Consider the following 20,748-nt stretch of genomic DNA (forward strand, 5'->3'; position numbering starts at 1 on the left):
GATGAACTGCAGATCCTCTGTAAATCACTTTTTAAACTTTAAAAACATTTATTTCCTTAACTACTCTCTCTATTTCTATGTATATGTGTGTATGCATGCACACCAGTGTGTGATCTCAGTGGCCCTGTAAATAATTTTGTGCGTGCATGTGTGTGTGTGTGTGTGTGTGTGTGTAGTAAAATGACATTTCAACAAAACAACCAAAATGATTCAGATATTCCATGATAGTTTATTTAAAACATTTCTCTGCATATGTTTTCCGTTGAATCCTAAGTATATGTATAAGGATGTGAGACAACTGCAATTGTGTAGAAACAGGGAAGCTGAAATGGTATCTATGCAAAGCTTTGGAAGTTGGTGGTGGAGATCAATTTCTACAAGATGAGTCATCTGTACCCTCCATATTAACTACTTACAGGGGAAACCACCAAGAATTTGACCTTCCCCCTTAGTAGGAATGGAGTGGAATAAGGTGCCCAAAAACAAATCTCTTCCCACACCGCCCTAAAAAAGAAAAAAAAAAAAAAACAACAACAACCAGGCCACTGCCTCCTATGTGGGCTTGGTCTATGCACAGGCTATTTTCAGGTCCTGAAAAACAGGCATGCTTGCTTGCAGACTCACTGGCTCAGGTATGCAGACTGTCTTCTTACTGTATGTGAAGAGCAACAGCAGGCAGCTTCTTGGTTACCAGAAGAAAGAGCTCGAAGTTGGATGGCTTTACCTGTCCCCTCATGTCTAGTGAAAGAGGCCTGTGCTTTCCTACAATAAAGACTGTTCCTGTCCTCAGTGTGCTAATCATAAGGTGGTAAGGCTAACCATTGAAGTGCCTACTCAAGGCAGAGGGAAGAGTCGACACCCCACACCCAAGAGTGTTGCCAATGGCACATTTGAAGTAGAGGCTGAGGCAGGAGAAATACACCATGATAAATGTTCTGATAAAATCTTAACTCACACCAAATGCATAAAGCAGATGTAAAAGTTTCATGTACTAAAGTAGGGAAGAGAATTAAGACCAGCTTCTCTGGCTTCCTTCCTAAAACTCTCAACTCAATATGACCCTACAGAAGATCCAGGAAAACCCAGGGGCTCAGTCAACTCCTCTTCGAAGATGGCTATCACTGTAGTGAGGGTGAGCTTCATCCAACAACATCCCTCAGGTCCAGAACTGGACTTGGTGGTGGTGTGGGGATGCCTGACCCGGGGGATGGGTTCTATGACTCACCTGTCATTGACCGGCAGAGGGGCGGTACAGAAAGTCCCAGCAATGGTAGTCCTGTCTTTTTTCCAAACCCTGCTAGGAACTTGGAATTTGAGCTTCACTTGGTTTAGCTGGCACTGGGGGGTGGGGTGGGCAATGACTCCTCTCCCTTCAAGTTGCTGTCTAGGTCTGAAAGGAAAGGGGAGAGGGGGATGAGTCACCGCGGCTCTGCATTTCACTTCCTCTTTGTTCCAAGGGGCGGGCTCTGCTGGCGAACCTGGTTGACTCATGCACAGAGAAGCTAGCTCCTTGAAGATGGAGACACAGCATTTCATGTAACCCTCACTGGCCCCTCTGCCCATAGGTGAACAGTTTTGAACATGACCCAGGAAATACTTCTTCTTCTTTTTTTTTTTTTTTAATGATTGGAAAGTCAATAAATGTTTATTTAAGGGACTTCACGAGTGATTCCTTTGCTGTCTATCAAGGTCACTCAAGTTCAAGACTTCTGAAACAGCTCTTTCTCAAAGAAAGATGCTTAATTCAGTTGTGCTGTGGGAAGAATTGCTTGTCTGGGAGCTGGGCAGTGGACGGTGGGTGTGTCCTTTGCTCCTGGCCTCGGAGGCAGTGGGGGACTCTGAGAAAGAGGGAATGGAACGGGGTACAGCTACTTTTCCATTTCATAGTAGGTTGGGTCCTGCTTCGCCAGCCGGTTCCTGCTTCTTTCCCGTTTACAGAGTGATGATGTATTTTTATCATCCAGAACTAGGCATACAATTTGTTTCCACGTTTTGCAAGAAGAGTCTGTTTAAGTATATATAAGCTGCCCCTGATCAGAGTGTTTTATAATATGTCAGAGAAAAACTAGATTTTTTTTTCCCTTTTAGAAACTGCTTAGCCAGGCGGTGGTGGCACATGCCTTGCATCCCAGCACTCGGGAGGCAGAGCCAGGCAGATCTCTACAAGTTTGAGGCCAGCCTGGTCTACAGAGAGAGAGATCCAGGACAGGCACCAAAACTACACAGAGAAACCATGTCTGGAAAAAAACAAAAAAACAAACAAATAAATAAATAAATAAATAAATAAGAAAGAAAGAAACTGCTTATTTCAAAGGCCTTGTAAATTAAAAGGAATATGAAAGATGCTTTGTGTGGGTGGCTGGGCCTAGGTAAATTCTCCAAATAAAAGGAAATCTTGGGGTTTTACAAAAACAAATGAAAGTTGGGAAAGAACACACTTCTTCCTGGCATTCATCCTTCTGATTTCTGATATTTTAATTAAAAAATAATAAATGAAGATTAAAGCAATTGCATTCCGTGTCTTTCTTCAAGAGTCCTGCATCTTCCTTTGGGGGTGAAGGCTAACCGCCTGTGAGGTCCACTGAGGGCTGAGAGCCTCAGATGTGGCTTGTGCCCAGAGCGTCCCCAGTGACTGGTGGGAGGCGGCAGTGTTTTTAAGTCTCCCTAGAAGACCCAAATGTTGGTGTCATGATCCCACTAGTTTCCGTTGATCTACCCACTGGCTGGAGAGACAATGGGAAACCATTCTGAAAGCAACACAGCTTGGAACCCACACAGTGGAAAGTCCTCAGCTCACTGGATCCCCCCACCCCCCGAAAAAAAAAAAATCCACAAGCTGCTGTGGGTACCTGCAGATTCATGTGGCAGTGTGACCCGGAGGGGCCAGTATTTGCAGATAGGCCACTGTCCAGTGGCAGGATGTTTGGGAGCTCAGGAGAAGGGATCTCTTCCTGGTGGAACTTTCTTCTCTCATAGCGCAGTTCAGCAGGGCAGCCTGAGAATGTTCCTCACCCAGAGCCCAGAGTGGTCCCTCTCCTCTGCTTAAAATGCCCAAGGGCTCCCCTAGCTCCTCTCAGAACAGAAACGATCTCTAGTTTGTCCTTCCAAGCCTGATTGGTCTCTCCAGCCTTCTCTTGTCCCAGATCCCACACCTTGGCTTCTCTTCCAGGCACACCTAAGTGTCCGTTTCTCAGTAACCCGCCATCCAGCTCACTCCTACAAATCCTCTCTTCCTCTTGTTACATCCTCGGACCCACTTAGGCGTCGACCGTGTGCTCTGGTAGCTTCTGTCCAGTGGACCAGGGAATGTTTAAAGGAGCGTGCACTGATCATTTCCTCGTTTGCGTTCCGTTCACTCTGCAAACCTCTGTCTGCAGCAGTAGATTCCACAGCAGATTCTGGCAAAGGCTGACCCGGGAAAGCGGGCACAGGCCTCTGAGGGCCTCTGGCTTGGGCAGTGCTTGGGCAGGGGCGATACTTCCTGTGGGGTTCCGGCTCCTGCCCAGCAGCCTCTGCTGCGACCAGGTTCGGTGGGAGTCAGTCCTGGCTTTGCCAGTTTACTGACCCTGTCTCCCATCTCCCTCAGCTTTCCCAGGACAATTGTAATTGGCTTACACTGTCACATCCCTTACGGGGTCTCCTCTGCATCAGCTCTGTTTTCCTGACTGGACCTTAACAGAATCAGTGATACATAATAGACTATAACTTAACCCAGTTGCTTTTTAGAGAAACATAGACCCTCGTTCTGGACTTCCCATCCCCTGCCAGGCTTGTAGCCCCCTGAATCTGTACTTCTTTGCTCTCTGGATCCAAGTCAGGTCCCACCACCTCCCCGTAGCCAATCCTGCCCCCCAAAAGGAACGGAAATGATTGTCTCTGGCTCCACTCACTGGAGCCACCCCTTCCGGCTCTAACCTCATACTTTTAACTGGCTGTCTGCCTTGGGTTCCATTCAGGCAACAGACCCAGTTCCGCTCCTCCTCCAACATGGAGCGGCTCCTCAGGCTCTGGTCATCCCTGCAGAGATCGTGGCTGAGCCTCTCCGTCGTTGATATCCCTAACACAATTCTACCTGACCCCTGAGCACCGTTTCCGACCCAGAACTGGATTACTACAGGCTCATCACCTTGGGCGCTGCCCACTAGTCTTGCTTGTCCGCCTCTGAACACACTGTGCTTAGGGTGGTACTGATCTCAAACGTGCGGCCTGTATCTGGGAGGAGATCTATAGTGGGCACCGTCCCCAGCTTGGTGGTCTAGGCCCAGCCTTTAGCACTCACACTGTGCCTGGCCTGGGCGTAAATATGCATGAAAGAGGGGCTCAGCCATTTGGGACACTTACGTACATGGTGATCTTGACTGAGGAAGTAATATTGTTGCTAAGGAAGGTGACCTCGATGATGGTATCCTTTTTCCTCTTCTCCTTCAAATTAAACTCCACGAGGCTGTGGTGCACTAGGAAACCAAAGAACAGCAAAGGCTTGGCGGAAGGCACGGGTGCCAGAGGCAGCGGCGTGGCTGGGATTCTCTACCTCCAAGGCGCTGCGGGTCGTGTCCTGTCCCGTCCGTCCCGTGTCGTGTGTGTGTTCCCCCCCCCCCACTTTCTCCAGTGCAAACTTCCTAAAGTGGAAGTAGTTATCCCACAGGCCGGAGTGAAGACTGAGTGGATCATGTACACAAAGTCCTGAGGACAGTGTCCTCGCCTGGAGGACATTCAGAAAGCCTTAATTTTTATTACTGCTTGTCATGCAAGAGCAGTTCACGCCTCCCTGTTCAGTGACCTTATTGCGGTGACATAATGTTTATAAAAATTACACTTGCATTTACTGTGTGTGTGTGTGTGTGTGTGTGTGTGTGTGTGTATTCACACGTGCGTGCCATGTGGTGCATGTGGAAATCAGAAGACAGTTTGCAGTAACTGGTTCTCCCCTTCCTCCATCTGGGTTGCAGGGAACAAACTCAGGCCATCCGGCTTGGCAATAGTCAAGTTTACCCACCAACCCATCTGGATGGCGGTAATAATATAATCTTGAGACTATCAAAGAGGAATTTTGCTGCTATTGTTTGAAAGTCCGTAGCCCCTCGAAAAGTTATGCTTAAACTTCGTCCCTGGGGAGATGGCCAAGTGCTTGATGTGAAAGCATGAGGAACCCCCGGCACCTATACAAAAAGCTGGGTGTGGCAGCACTGGCTGGAAACCCCACTGCTTCGAGGGAGTGGGTGTGGAAACAGGCAGGTCCCCAGATCTCACTGGTGTGTTGTTAGCCAGTCAGGTTCAGTGAGCACCCCAGAGCCTTCCTGAGTAGATCAGTACCTCATACGAGGGATGGAAGAGGAAGGACCTACTAGGGACCTTTGGCTCTTCTACCCTCTATTATGTAAAGACCCAGTGACAGCAGCAAGATGCCATCCTGGAAGCAGAGAACAGCCCTCAGACACCAAATGCCAACATCTTGACCTTGACCTTCCTAGTCTCCAAAGGCTGAGAAAGCGGACTTCTGTTCTCTATAAATTTCCCAGTCTCGGATATTTTATTACAATAGCATAAACAAACAGGGGCATATGCCAAATAAACGACTCGTGTAACATAAAGCAGCATCCCTCTTCCTCTCCCACATACAGCGTCGGCGGCTGTTACCCTGACCCTCCCTTGAGCAGTATAGAGGCTCAGGCTCTCAAGGTGGGTGTCATCAACATAGACCAGGTGAACATCTTGGCTCGTGGCGACACGAAGCAATAAGGAGCTGCTGACTGTCTGATAAGGGAGGGTGGGTAAGGAAGGATTACAATGTCACTAACACATTCTCGCTCTTTATTAAGGGGTAGAGGCACCTGGCAGCATCTTGCGGTCACTTTGGTCTCCACTGTTTGCCCTGGCTCCTTTCATGATGGGAACACAGTTAGAGGTGTGATCCTCCTTCACTCTTCCCTCGCCTGTGTGTACTTTTTCCGTCTGACTGTTGGGGAAACAGCCAATGGATGCAGGTACCGAGGCTTAACTTAGAAAAGTCGGGCGGTCCATTGAGTCCCGTGGGCTTCGAAACAGACTCATTGACAAGCGCCAACACGCAAAGAACTCATGAGACAAAGGAACCTGCCATCCTGTCCCCTCCAAAGAGAAAAACATTCAGTGTCACACGGCTTCTGTCTGTCAGGTGACCACTGTGGGGTGTGAATTGCTATGGGATGGGTAAGGTTTCTGAATACGAGTAGAAAACGTTAGATGATTTCTGAGACCTTCGGGAATGGGATTCCTTGGGTTGAGTTTAACCTATAGTGCATGTCGTCTCTTTCTGTGTTTGTCCAGACGGTTTCTTAAGTTTGTTTCTCTTTTTCTCTACAGTGCCCTGGAATCCCAGGGAGAGCCAGGACTGCTGCTGGGTGAATGGGAACCGCCAGGGAAATGAAAACGGCACAGGAAGATGACTCGGCTGGTGGCACACTGAGCCCTGGGTGGGCAGTCAGAAGGCACAAACTTGGGCTGGAGCGATGGCTCAGAGGTTAAGAGCACTGGTTGTTCTTCCAGAGGTCGTGAGTTCAATTCCCAGCAACCACATGGTGGCTCACAACCATCTGTAGTGAGATCTGGTGCCCTCTTCTGGCCTGCTGTCATACATGCTGTATACATAATAAATAAATAAATCTTAAAAAAAAAAAAAAAAAAAAAGAAGAAGAAGGCACAAACTTAAGGCCAGGCCCCGATGCTGACAAGCCATGCCATCTTGTCTAAATCACTGGACCTCGTTGTCTCTTGGTTCCTTTGCATGACCATATGGTGAAGAGTGGAGGAAGTGAAAAGCTCTTCTACAAGGGGGAAACTAATATTGTTTTTAAAATCATTATTGGGTAGCTGATCAGCCCTTGAAGCGGTGGGGGGAGGGGGACCATCCCGAAGAACAGTGCTGGGTGGAAACAGGCTAAGTGTGCCGAGCATGGCCGTCCAGCGCCATGATGGCCTGAGAGTGTCGAGAGATCTGGAGCTGGCCCCCGGCCCCACCGAAGCCTAGTTAAACAGCCTTCGCCTAGGGAAAGGATGGTACCCTGCATCTGTCCTTAGAAAGAAAGGCTCAGAGTTTGGGAGCAAGTGGGTTTCCACACGGGCTGGTTTCCTGTGTCCCTCTGTGGCGTTTGAATGGATAGGGATGTGTTTCTGGGGGTCTCTGGGAAAGAGTTCGCACCAAACATGAAACCAGAAATGCTCTGTGACCCTGCCTCAGCAGGGACCTTTCAAAAGCTCAGGAGCTCCGAGCTCCCCCAGGCTCCCCTACCCAGAGGATTCTTAGCCACACAGACACAGAGGAGCCTGCTGAGGTGGCTGCCAACTTGCCCTGACTGGAACGAGAAGCCAGGGCATCTAGGCTCAGAAGTACTCTCTCTGCCACCACACACCGCAGCCTTCCTGCTGACCTCTGGTGGCACCACTGCCAGGAGAGTGACAAGAAGGAACCAGGAATCGGGTATGGTGGCGTGAGGTGACATGGAAAAGGGTCAGAAGACCAGATGTGGAATCCTGATTTCCTCCCCCAGCTGTCTGCCTCAGGCACTGTCTCTCAGAACCTCTCTCGTGAAAATCCCACCTCTGGCTGAGACCGCTTTGTTCTTCAGACATAGCCACATCCACGAAACTCAAAACATCCTCATCTAGGTCTCAGATTCTCTGCCTAAGGGAAGGGAATGATTGGGTACCTGGCTCTGAGTCACCACGCCGCTGACTTCCTCTCTCCTACCTTATCCTCACAGTTGATTCTTGCGTATGGGTACTATTACTGTTCCCATTTCCCACAGCAGGGTATTGGGTTTCAGAAAGGTGAAGTAACTTGCTCCTAATTACTCAACTGGAAAGCAGAGAAGCTGAGATTCAAATCCAGGTCTGTGCGGCCACAGAGTCTGAGCTCTGCGCTCCAAATCCCTGGGCCTGTCCGGTAAATGGAAGGCTGTGGCCACAAAGATCTCTCCAACAATGCAACACAAGCTGATGAGAAAATCAGCTCAAATTAAGGTGACTTTATGATTCATCATCCAGGCTGGCATGTTTTTGGTCCTGTCAACATCGGAGAGCAGACAGGACGGCCCCAGGAAGATGAACGCAAGCCAGGAAATAGAGTCACCCCAGTGAAGCTAGGAATCACGGGAAGAGTGCTGCCGGCTGGGTGTCTAATGGTTTCATGGATTCCAAGACTACAAGACTAACTTTTACTTTAATGTTGCTTTTTTTTTTTTTTTTGGTTTCTTGAGACAGGGTTTCTCTGTGTAGCTTTGCGCCTTTCCTGGGACTCACTTGGTAGCCCAGGCTGGCCTCGAATTCACAGAGATCCGCCTGGCTCTGCCTCCTGAGTGCTGGGATTAAAGGCATGTGCCACCACCACCGCCCGGCTAATGTTGCATCCTTTATAATCATTGGCATCTTAGCTTCAAAGAAATGCAGGGAGCAGTATCTATGAACAGCTGGATTGTGTTTACGGAGGAGAAGGTGGCAAAGGTCATGAATCTCTGGGTTCTGACCCAGGAGGCTCTGCTAGACTGAGAGGTATGTGGTGTGGGCACCAGGAGGGGGAGAGAAGTATAAAGGATGACCTGAGTTAGGTATCCCAGAGTCAGGGGTACCCCTAGGAGAGACACAAACACCTACATTCTTTCCTTTCTCCCTTTCTCCCTGCCTCCCTCTCTCTCTCCTCCCTCCTTCTCTCCTTTCTTCCTTTCCTTCATTTCAAGACAGGCTCTCTCTGTGTAGCCCTGGCTGTCCTGGAACTCACTCTGCAGACCAGGCTGGCTTCAGACTCAGAGATTCTCTTGTCCTTGCATTCTGAGTGCTAGGATCTAAGGCGTGAGCCGTTAAAACCAGCTGGGCACAAATTCCAATGAGGGGAGGAAGGAGGGTGACTATGCCATCAGAGAGATGCTCTTGAGTCTTGAGTCCTCACAGCAATGAGACCGCTTGGATGTAGTCTCACAGTTCTGGTTCTGCCTGAGATGACCTCCCAGGATATCTCTGCCCAAACCCATCACCTCCCATCTAGACTCCTACGCCGGGCTAGATGCAACTCAATCGGTAAGCCTGGTCAGCCCCGGCCTCCCACCAGCACAGCTATACCTATTTCCTTCCAACTCACCACAGTACGGGGCACTGGACGTAGTCACGAGATACACTCTCACTTCCTTGGGGAGCGGCTCAATCTTGACACCACCTTGTTCCACCAGCCCTGGAAATAGAGAAGCCAAGACGGCATGGTTCTGAGACAGCCATTGCTAGGACCCAGAGTCCCCAGTCAAGGGTGGACTCACTTATGCACCCTATGTTCCGCAGATACTTGACTGCACATGTGTTCGGGCTCATGCTACGTGATGAGTCCCCAGAGCCAATCCAAGTTCAGTGGGGTGTAAACATGAAAGTCGACAGGAAGTGCGTTCTTCAGGTCATTCCACACATTCATTCGTTTTCTTTTAAAATGTATTTGTTTGTTTTGTAGGGGTGTTGGGGGAACACTTGGATGCTATAACACACATGTGGAGGTCAGGGACCAGCTTATGGGTAAAGAGTCAATTCTTGGATTCCACTGTGTGGATCCTAGGGGTGGAATTCAGGTTTTGATGGTGAGAGCCTGGCTGCTGGACAGTCTCACTGCCCTCGTTTGACCTGTTCTTGGTAGGTCATTGAAAGAAACGTAATGTTTTGTGTCTAACTTGCAAACCAGTTCATATCATGGTTGCTTTCATGGCACCTGAATCCTGTTGCTCTGAAGCCTGGGAGGTGACAGTTGCATGGAATGTGCTCAGAGATGAGATCAGAGTTAGGACAAGGACCTGCAGGGTGAAGAACCTCGGATAACACGCTTGGAAGGGTATGTGGCCAGCATCTCTGAGGTTCAGTGAGAGGGAGAGCAGAGAGAAAAGCTAGGTTGTAATGATATTTTATCTGTGTACCCCAATAAAGCTTATCTGAGGGTCAGAGGAAAAAGTCAGCCACTATAGTAAACATAGAAGTCAGGCAATGGTAGCGCATGCCCTTAATCCTAGCATTCAGGAGGCAAAGATCCATCCTGATCTCTGTGAGTTCAAGGCCACACTGGGAACAGAGGAGCCAGGCATAACCATAAAGGTCTGGAGGTCTGTACAGACAGACAGGAAGTGACAGAGCTGGGCAGGAAGAGGAAGTGATGTAGCTGGGCAAAGAGAGGAATTGAGATGGCAGGGCACAGGAAGGCATATATAGGCATGGGTAGACAGGAAGTAGGTCTCTCTGGAGGCTGAGGGTTGGTAAGGTGAGGTTGGCTGTGGCTTGTTCTATTCCTCTGATCTCTCAGTTTTAACCCCAATCTGGCTCCAGGTGTTTTTTTTTATTAATAAGACCGTTTAGCAATTCCTTTTACACTGGACAGACAGTGGGAAGCAGCTGTTAAACCACTTCGTCCATCACCTCTGAAGGGAGGCCAGACATTTGTCCATGGAGGAGCAGACAATGCCAGTGTAGGTTGTTATGGGACACTCTCTGCCTTTCACATTTTGCAAGCTAGTACCATGTCACCGTATGAGCTGCAACAAGCTGCTGTGTTCAGAGTGGCAGCCAGGGATGGTTGGGCGTGGAACACTGTGGAAACAGGAAAGAGCTATTTTTTTTTCCTAGAGTTTTTCCCCCTAGGATATGAGATGCAGTGATCTCCACAGGTGAGGAGAGGTCTGATCCCCCAGTCTCCCTAGGGTGTTTTCCAGACTAGCCTGGATCATGCAGAAACACCCTTGAGTTGCCCAGCAACGAGTCACCACCCCTATCCCAGATGTCACGTGGCCACCACAATCTTACACTTCCAAAGATGACCAGCGTGCAGCTCTGGGGGGTCCCTACCAGGCACACACACAGAGCCAGCTTGACACCAGAGAGCACATAAAAGGTGATGGGGGACAACCAACACCAATTGTCATCTTCCAGGTGAGAGCAGGCTGAGCGCTTGGTGGGCTAGTTCTTTGCCCAGATGGACAGACTCTTGGCGTAGGTCAGAGGTGCTCTGACAACGTGGTTGTCTAAATGGGGTGAGCACAATCACAGCACCTGCCAACATGCCCACATGCTAGGGAAATCTCACAAGGCCCCAACCCTGGATAAAGAACTACAGGCAGTCAGTGCTGAGAAAGAGAGAATCATTCTTCTCCAAGGACGAACCTGAGATGGTTTTCTGATCCTGAGTGGTCGGTCCTAAATGTGTGTACATGAGAACAGCAATAGATGGCTATGGTGCGTGCGTGCGTGCCTGTGTGTGTGTGTGTGTGTGTGTGTGTGTAGGTTTGACAATAATAATTATAGAAGAAGAGATCTTGACCTTGAGATGGAGAGGGAGCAGGAGGCATTGGAGCGGGGAGAGGAAGGGATGAAAATGATGTCAATACAGCACTTGTTTATGAAGTGCTAGGGAAAAAAATTAGTTTTTAAAATTTTAAGCTATTTTTATTTTCAGAGCTGAGGACTGAACCCAGGGCCTAGCAAGCGCTCTACCACTGAGCTAAATCCCCAACCCCTAAAAATTTTAAGTTATTTAAAAACCCAAAGAGGTGGTGAATGGTTAGTCCATGAACTCCCCTAAGTTGCCAAGGGAACCCAAGGGAATGAGGTCTTACCAATCCTCGGACAGGAGAGCAGGAATGGGTTAAAACAATCCAGACAGTCTCCAGCCAGGAAGGCCTTGTAGCTGGCGCAGGGAAAGGCCATCAGTGGGCAGGTGTTCTCCAGAGCGCTGATGTAGAGATGGACAGCCCTCATGTGATCGCAGATCAGGTAACTGTAACCTGAGAGGAACAAAAACCACATCAAGGTTGCCGTCCAGACCGGCAGGAACTCCCTCCCTGCCGCTTACTCTAACTCTACTGGGTTTTACAGCTCAGAAGCCTATGAATAGACAGCTGTCCCCTGAGCCACACTTTAGCAACATTGATGGACATGGGTACCTCAGTCTCTCTTTTGCTTTAAAATTTCCTGAGAAGCTTTGCCTGCCGAGACAGTTGCTTGATTGAGATCGAGTCTTACACGTGATCAGGCAAAAATGCTCTGGTAAAGAGGGAGCGTGCAGAGCTGGAGGTACCACCTCTACAGCCAAGATGGTTGTCTCTCTGCTTGTCTGTCTTCCTCATCAACACCCACCTAACAGTTTTCCTACCCAGCAAAGAGATAGTCTAGAGCAGTGGTTCTCAGCCTTCCTAAGGTTATGACCCTTTAATACAGTTCCTCCTCACTTTGTAGTGACCCCCAGCCATAAAATTATTTTTGTTGCTTACTTCATAACTGTAGTTTTGCTACTGTTATGCATGATAATGTAAACATCTGATATTTCTGATGGTCTTCAATGGCCCCTATGAAAGAGTTGTTCAACTTCCAAGGGGGCACGACCCACATGTTGAGAACCCCTGGCCTAGAGTCAGCAGCCATTCATCAGTCTTTTGAATTATATGTGCTGTAACTTATCAGGTCCAGTAACTGATCTAAAGAGCTTCCCAAGTATCCCAATTACTTCAACTTGATTTTATTGTGGCTATTTACTATGATTTTTATTTTATGTGCATTGGTGTCTTGCCTGCATGTATGTCCGTGTGCAGATGTCAGATCTTGGAATTAGACAGTTACAAGTTGCCATGTGGGTGCTGGGAATTGAACCCGGGTCCTTTGGAAGAGCAGCCAGTGCTCTCAACTGCTGAGCCATCTCTCCAGCCCTGGTTAGTTACTGTTTAAAAGTTATAACCACTCTGGTGCATGCAACACACACACACACACACACACACACACACACACACACACACACACACACACACACCGCGCGCGCGCGCACACGCACACATACACACACAATCCACATAAGGCTGGAGCTAAAAGGTAAGGAGCAAGGCACAGCTACAGCATCTTGGGGCCACTTGGCTCCCCCTATCCACATACTCTCTTGGACTGACAATTAAGGATAAACTGTGTTCACACTCCTTTCTCCTATGGTCTGGAGGTTTTCTACTGCCTCGCCCCACTTAGCGTCACCTGGGAACTGAGACAGGCTAGTTGCCCCCTTCTCAAACTGCACTATAAAGAAATGAAAAGTAGCTAACTAAAATGCCACTGAGAGCTTCTAAAATCACTGAAATCAAATCAACCCTCCTGATCAGAAGAGCTGTCATGTTATTAAAGTTTTCTAAGAAGCATGTTTTTGAAAAACCAGTAAATCTGGCAAAAAAAAAAAAGTACTTATTTGATAAAACTGTCAAAAGAATCACTAAAATGGAGCCAGGTGTGATGGTGCAGGAGGCTGAGGCAGGAGGACACCTGGGAGTTTGAGGTTAGCTTGGACTATAGCATGAGTTATTGCCTCAAAAGCAAACAAAACAAAAATCCTTAAAATATTAAGAATTTGGTAAAATAAGAGACTACTACAAACATACAGAAATCGGCATTTAATATTCCAAATGAAATACCAATATATTGATTTTAGTCATAAGCAAAATGTAAAGCTGAACACTCTTTGGTGCTTAGCTTTTGACAGATTTAGTATTATTTAAAACATATTAAGCCGGGCGGTGGTGGCGCACGCCTTTAATCCCAGCACTCGGGAGGCAGAGCCAGGAGGATCTCTGTGAGTTCAAGGCCAGCCTGGGCTACCAAGTGAGTTCCAGGAAAGGTGCAAAGCTACACAGAGAAACCCTGTCTCGAAAAACAAAAAAACAAAAAAAAAAAAATTAAATATATTTGTTATTTAAATACACTTATTTAAAACACATATTAAATATTTTCAAAAAGAGAATTCCAGAAGATATATTTAGGAGAGAATATGTTTAAAAAAAATTATCTTTAAAATAATTTTGGAGGCTGGGTATACCAGTGCATGCCTTTAATCCCAGAACTTTGGAGGCAGAGGCAGGAGGATCTCTGTGAGTTCTGAGGGCAGCCAGGTCTACAGCGCAAGTTCCAGGACAGTCAGGACTATGTAAACAGACACTGTCTCAAAACAAACAAAAGAAAAAAAGAAAGAAGGAAGGAAGGGAGGGAGGGAGGAAGGGAGGGAGGAAGGGAAAGAGAGAAAAGACTTGTACAGTTTTGGGCAGTGAGCCTTCGGCCACGCAGCTCTGGTCTGATGGCTTACTTCTGCCACAGTTCCATTCTGAAGAGGACACAGCGGCTGTGGCCTTGCCACAGATCAGGTCTCAGGAAGGAATAGATAGGGGTTATTGTCCCGATTGACATTAGATCATGGCAGAGCCTAACATAAAATGGGATGACATCACAAACACGAGGCCAGCTTCCAGTAGCAGAGACAACTCTCTGAAATTCATGGGCTCCAAAAATAACTAGTACATGCTAAGACACTGTAGAACATAGAGGGCATCATCAGGAAGACCCCATGTGACCCACACTGGCTGTTCAGAGTGAAGATATGGTGAAATTTCAAAATTTCAGTTTGTGGAGCAGGTAAATACTAACCCTCCCTGGCTTGCTGACCTGCTTGAAAAATCGTGGGACATCCGGGCTGGTCTTGACCTCCATTGACAAAGTAGTCCACATGTCCCACAGGAATCCGGATACCCAAATCTGAAAGGGGCAGAACCCTGTTAGCTTCATGCTTCAGAGCATACTTTCCTGGTCCTGCGTCAGGGTGATTGGGAGTCAGGGTCTTCCTCACTCCAATGGGTTGGGCCGCTTCACAAGGCAAACCACGCTGAGAGGAAGCACACTACAGTTTATAGGATGCCCAGATTTCCCCCAATAAAATCAGTCTTCCTTTTCCATCACATTTGAACCACATGGTCCTCTTTCCTGTTTCTAAAACAAGTCAAGCACCAGTCCACATTTAGGCCTTACTTCGTCCATCTTCTTCTAGCTCTCTTCCCAAGGCTGATTCACTCTCCTTCACTGAGCCTTGTCTACTGCACAAATGCTACCCAATAATCCTGTTGAAGCAGACCCCCTCGGAAGTTACCCTCCATCAACACCCTTTCTTACACAGCATATCGTGACCACATGCATGGGATAAGGACAGTCTGGAACTGGGTCTATTTCCTCGAATGAAGTCTCCAGGTATTTCCCTGACCTTTTTGTTGTTTTTCTGAGTCCTTGACACCTACCTACCACCATACCTGGCTCACAGTGAGTGACTAATAAGTAGTTATTGGACGAATAAATGAACAGATGCCTAACTTCATATCCCTGCTCATTATTGTATTCTCAGGACTGGCTACCTAGCTCAGTAAATATTGATTGAATAAGCAGAATTATTATCTTCAGTCCCATACAGAAGAGGCTCCAAGTTCAAAAGGCCAAAGAGACCTAAGCCAGGGAACTATGAATCTAACATGAAACATATTTAGCAAGTTTGGGGACAGAAGAATTCTACTTCATTTTTAAAATTTGTTTTTTTTATATGAAAACAATGGTTCGAGTTTTATCATATAAGACACACATAGTAAAAAAAAATTTTTTTTTTTTGGTTTTTCAAGACAGGGTTTCTCTGTGTAGTTTTGGTGCCTGTCCTGGGTCTCGCTCTGTAGACCAGGCTGGCCTCGAACTCACAGAGATCCGCCTGGCTCTGCCTCCCGAGTGCTGGGATTAAAGGTGTGCTCCACCACCACCTGGCTACCGTCTTAATTTTTAAGTAGACAGCTCAGTGCCTTTACTGATTGTCTACATTTATATTGAGAAGTCATTGCCACCCTTTATTGTCTAAACATCACTATCCCAAACTGAAACTATATACTAAGTGCCAACTCCTCATTCCTCCTCCCTCATTCTCTGTTACCCATCATTGCATTTCTGTTTCCATGAATGGGACTGCTCTTAAGTAAAGGACTTACCTTGGTCATGGGCAAGATCAATTAGCCTAGTAGAGGAAGTGTTGGGGGATCTTGGAATATATCTGTGCAGTGAAGGTAGGAATAGGTTGGACAATATGGCTGCATGGGCTTCTTCATGCCTTGTGTGCTTTGGATGCCGGAAGGCTTTTGACCTAAAGGGATGCGACACAGACATCTCTCTCCCTTGAATGGTAAACCCTTTTGGTCTAAAACAGACATTGTTTCTCTTGTTCATTGCAGTACACTGAGCACAGTGCACACCATAGGGACATCGCATTTCTGGTAGAAACGAGGATGATTGTCTAATCCTTTCCCAGGTGGTCAGAAAGACAAGCTGGACTGAGAGTTGAGGTGGACTTTCCTGTGTGTGTGAGACTATTGGAAGGGGATTCTCTCTCCTGACCTGGGACTGGGCTTGTCCTCTGGGGAAAAGGGAAATCCTGACTGGCCTGCATGTGTGGGGAGTGGAATGCCCCCGTCCTCTGGGGCCAGACACATAAAGCCTAAAAAGGCAGCATGGTTTTCCCATATATGACCCAGACAGCAATGTCCATCAATCAGTGAGATTGCCAAGCAAACAATTTTGGTCCATGAGTGAGAGTCCTCTGGCCTACAGGGGCTCTCTGGCCAGGGCCACACCACTAGGTGCGCCCTAACCCATGTGCTCTCCCTCATCCCAGGTACATCATCCCAGCTCACAGTCAGTGTCTGTGTGGATGGCCTCTACAAAGAGGGCATCTCCAGCATCCAAGCGTTCCTCCAGGCTGGCTCTGGTGTACTCTGGTCCAGCAGGATCTAGCCCTATAAAGACAGACTGCTATTAGAATCCTGTTTCCTCTCACCTCCCAGAAACACTATGGCTCTACACTTTGCCCTCTCCGGCAGTCCCTCCAGTTCAGCTCATAGAATCATCCATCCAGGACCGAGGGTTGGGAGAAGCAACCCAGGACCACTTTACCCAGGAAACCCCATACTCTGTTTCTGCTGTGGTGCCCTCTCAATGGTCCAGTTTTCTGGCTCTAAAATGAACATAACCACAATAATATCAATTTGGCAAAACCATCCCACAGGGCCTCTCTGGAAGATTCTATGAGACAGAAGGATGTGGGCTCAACATCCCCTCTGTTCACTTTAGAAGAGTCTCTGAAGAAAGTTCTCTCCGTCTGTAACAGCTGAGAGGAAAGATAGAGAGGCATTTTTTTTTTTTTACCTGTGATCCGTCCCAACTGGCCTTTGTAGAACTGTCCCACCATGCCTCCAACATGAGCCCCTAGACTAACACCAATGATGTGGATTGAGGACTCCGACGCACCCAGCTCCTGGAATGGGCAATGGTAGACGGTGGGTTCCACTTGGGCTGAAACAAAGGCCTTGGGCCCCACGCACCTGTCCACATGCTTCAGAACAAGGAAAGACCTCTCATCCATCAATCACTGTTCCTCTTTCTGGGCTCTGCACCCCTCAGTTCCCTCACTTCCAAGTACACAATGACCATGTCATTTCTTGGGAGAGACTACTAAATTTTGCACTGTCAGCAAACTAGTTGTTGTCCAGTGACATGTTTTATGGAGGCCTGAGGACCTTGGGGGAGGTTCAGTGCCCTGTCTGTCAGCACCCCAAGAATCCAGCTCCAGATTTAAGATGAAAACCAGCTCCCTGGGTGGCTTTGCCCCTGCTCCTAATCTCAAGGGGGATCCTTTTCTTTCTGGCTGCTGTGCCCTGCGCACAACTAACCCAAACCTTTCCTGACCTACCAAAAGTTGGCTGAGGAAACGGGAGATCTCCAGGCTCAACTTGACCACATTGTCCACAGCGAAGAGGTAGACGCCTGTAGAGCCGTAAACCCAGTCCACAGCAATCACATTGGCATCTGTTGCCCGCAGGAGAGTGCGAATGAACTTGTCGATCCAAGAGGGCTTTGTTCCTAACGCCCTACACGTGGGTCAAAATGCAGAGGAGCATTACTTGCCAAACTGATAGCCGTTGACAGAAACCCCAATTACTCCCCAAACTAGAGAAGTCAAGACTGAGGACAGCCAGTCACACAGTGCCGAGGGGCGACATCATTCCAGAGTCACCAGTATATGTGGAATCTTCATGTGAATTATCTGAAAGTGTCTCTTGTTCCAGGCAGAATGGAGACCTCAGGGCAGATTGCACCCACACCTCCCTTCAGTCTACCCCTTTGTACAAAGCTCTGTAGACTATCTGCACTGCTCTGCCTCTGGACTATTTGAAAGATAACTCTGTACTTAGAGTTGAAACGTGCAGTCTAAATTCTCATTCTAAATGATAGGTTCTTTCCTTGAGGAGGCTCTCATTCATCCGTGTGCCCTTCCGTTCATTCACAGCATGTTTATTGAGTACCTATGGGTTTGAGGGTATGCTGGGGGATTTCCAAGATATAAAGACAGGTCCCTGTCTGTCTAGAACCTACAGTTTAAGACTTTTCCAGGAAGATAATGTTAGGAAATTTTTAGAAAGACTTCCTAACAGTGTGGCAAGACGCTCCAGCTCCTGTTGTGGGCCACTGTGAGCATGCTCACAAGGAGACAGGAGTAGAGATGGGGCATGCACTTTGGAAAGTGATCCCCGAGGTTAAGAGCAGAGCTGCCTGATGAATGTTCTGGTTCCATCAGCCATGCCCGGGGTTGGAGACACACACTCTGCCTGGGACAGTGACTGAATATAAGACTTGTTAAAGAAATGACTTTGGAAAAAGAATGGAAAGTGACAACTTAAAACAGATGTGACTGGGGCCCTGGAGCAGAGAGAGGCCAGATGTGAAGAAGTGGGGAACACCTCTTCAATGGGTACCCCAACTCTCTATGCCCTGCAGTCTCTTTCTCCCTTTCTTCTCAGAAACTGTCTCTGGGCTTTTTGTTTGTTTGTTTTTCTTTTTTGTTGTTGTTTTTGGTTTTTGTTTTTGTTTGTTTGTTTGTTTGTTTGTTTTGGTCTTGCCAGTGGGCTTTGGGGAAAAGATGTTTGAAGGAAGAGTTGTGACTGAATTGGACAGTAGGGTACCAGAAACTGCAGAACTGTCAGGCTCCTGAGAAATGCTAACCCCTGGATACGATGGAAGTAGAACCATACACAAAAGTTTCTCCAGTCAAAAAAAAAAAAAAATCATGGAAAAAAGCGAAGAAAAAAAAAAAGAGGAAATAAAACCCTGGGCAAAAAGTACCATGTTGTTATCCTCAAGTGAGTGCGTAAAACCTGTGACCTCATTTTCCAAGATGAATCATGCTGTACAACCACACTTTGGGGGATAACAGCACATGTTTTTGCCCAAGAACCATGAAGACTATTCCTATGCCCCCCCCCGCGCCCCTTTAATCCAGATGTGGAAACTGGAATGGCTTTTCCAGGGTCATAAAGACCGGGTAGAGGCAATGGTGTGCTAGCAAGAGTGGGGGACACATGTGTGCAGAGTTCACATGAGACACCTTCAAGGACGTGAGCCATGGAACATGTGAAGGGCAGTCAATTCATGCCTCCTCACGCTCCCCACATTCGTCCCCTGGCATTATGGTCTCTTTGGTTCTTAACTATTGGTTGCTTAGCTCTCACCTGAATCCATGAATAATTAGTTTGGTTCCCAGGCTGACATTGAACTTAGAGTTTTGGATGTCACTGCTTCCTTCTAGTAGCTGCCCACAGCTGGGGTCGGAAGGGGTAAAGAGGAGAAACTGGACTTTGAGGTTGGTGCCTCGGAGGAAGCTGGCATTCTGGAAGTCAGTGCACTTTGGCTGGGCGGTAGGAGGTACACTCCCTAGAGGAAACAAAGCAAGAGAACACTCAGAGCGCGGCCATCTCTTTTCAGAAGGACCGTGTTAGTCAGGCAAGTACTCTACCGCTGAGCTGCTGCACCAGCCCTAACGGTTTTTCTAAGACACAATCTTCTTCCAGGACTCCACATTGGCCTCAAATTCATGAGCTCCTTGCCTCAGCTTCCTGAATACTAGGATTATAGATGTGTGTCACCACCTTTGGCAGAACTAAATCCTTTCAGAGAAGAATAGTATGTCCCCTTAGTAAGTACTATGGCTTGAGTATAATTGTGGTATTCCATTCCCCCCAACCTATTCTGTCCCCCAAGATGACAGTATTGAGAGGTATAGTGGGTTTTTAAGAAGTGGAGCCCACCCAAGTGTGTGGCACACACACGTAATTCCGCCACCTGGAAAGCAGACAGAAGGATTGTGATCTTGGGGTCAGACTGGGCTATATAGCAAATTGCGGGTCAGCCTGGGCTAAACAATGAAACCCTATCTCAAGAAACAAAGACCGGGAAGGTAGGTCGGTGGTGGAACACTTGTACAAGGCCTGTTTGATCTGTAGCACTGGAAAAAAAAATAGTGAGGCCTAGTGAGGTCCTTGGCTCGCTGTAGATATGCCCTAGAAGGGGATGGTGGGACCTCAGACTCTTTATTAACTCTTTCTATGCCTGACCCCTGACATTTTTCTCCCATATGTGCTTCCATTATGGCATCCTACTCAAAGAAGAGGCCCAGCCAGCGAGGTCTTGGACTTGCACTTCCAAAACTACATGACACTCACTTCTTCTAAAGTTAGTTGCATCATGTAGCTAAAGTTTTCATGCTTGGCCCATAGTCAGGACAAATCTTTGTCACCCGCCAGTCTCACAGCCACTCAGACCCAACCAAGTAAACACAGAGACTTATATTGCTATCAAACTATATGGCCATGGCAGGCTTCTTGCTAACTGTTCTTATAGCTTAAATTAATTCATTTCCATAAATCTATACCTTGCCATGTGGCTCGTGACTTACTGTCATCTTCACATTCTGCTTGTCCTGGCGGCGGCTGGCAGTGATTCCTTCTGCCTTCCTGTTCTTTCTTTTCTCTTCTCTGTTAGTCCCGCCTATACTTCCTGTCTAGCCACTGGCCAATCAGTATTTTATTTATTGACCAATCAGAG

The 20,748-nt window shown here is 47.6% G+C and overlaps 1 protein-coding gene across 3 annotated transcripts in view; it reads right to left on the minus strand.

Annotated features, from left to right (window-relative positions):
• Nucleotides 1–209: 209 nt before the first annotated feature.
• Pla1a (phospholipase A1 member A) overlaps nt 210–20,748 on the minus strand; it is a 34,913-nt gene continuing 14,374 nt past the window's right edge. Inside the window, exons 2-11 of one of the 3 annotated variants that reach the window (XR_013043736.1) lie at nt 19,377–19,578; nt 17,561–17,738; nt 17,017–17,125; nt 16,506–16,607; nt 14,440–14,547; nt 11,607–11,774; nt 9,110–9,199; nt 4,342–4,454; nt 1,226–1,390; nt 210–652 (exon numbers count right to left, since the gene is read on the minus strand). Coding sequence is in view for 2 of the 3 variants with exons in the window: in XM_076548850.1 (XP_076404965.1) it covers nt 568–652; nt 1,226–1,390; nt 4,346–4,454; nt 9,110–9,199; nt 11,607–11,774; nt 14,440–14,547; nt 16,506–16,607; nt 17,017–17,125; nt 17,561–17,738; nt 19,377–19,578 (1,316 nt within the window). In the remaining variant the exon portion in view is untranslated. The remainder of the gene's footprint in view (nt 653–1,225; nt 1,391–4,341; nt 4,455–9,109; nt 9,200–11,606; nt 11,775–14,439; nt 14,548–16,505; nt 16,608–17,016; nt 17,126–17,560; nt 17,739–19,376; nt 19,579–20,748) is intronic. The other 2 variants (XM_006975739.4, XM_076548850.1) reach the window with 2 other exon arrangements.

Source organism: Peromyscus maniculatus, chromosome 12 (genome assembly GCF_049852395.1).
Source record: "Peromyscus maniculatus bairdii isolate BWxNUB_F1_BW_parent chromosome 12, HU_Pman_BW_mat_3.1, whole genome shotgun sequence".
NCBI lineage: Eukaryota > Metazoa > Chordata > Mammalia > Rodentia > Cricetidae > Peromyscus > Peromyscus maniculatus.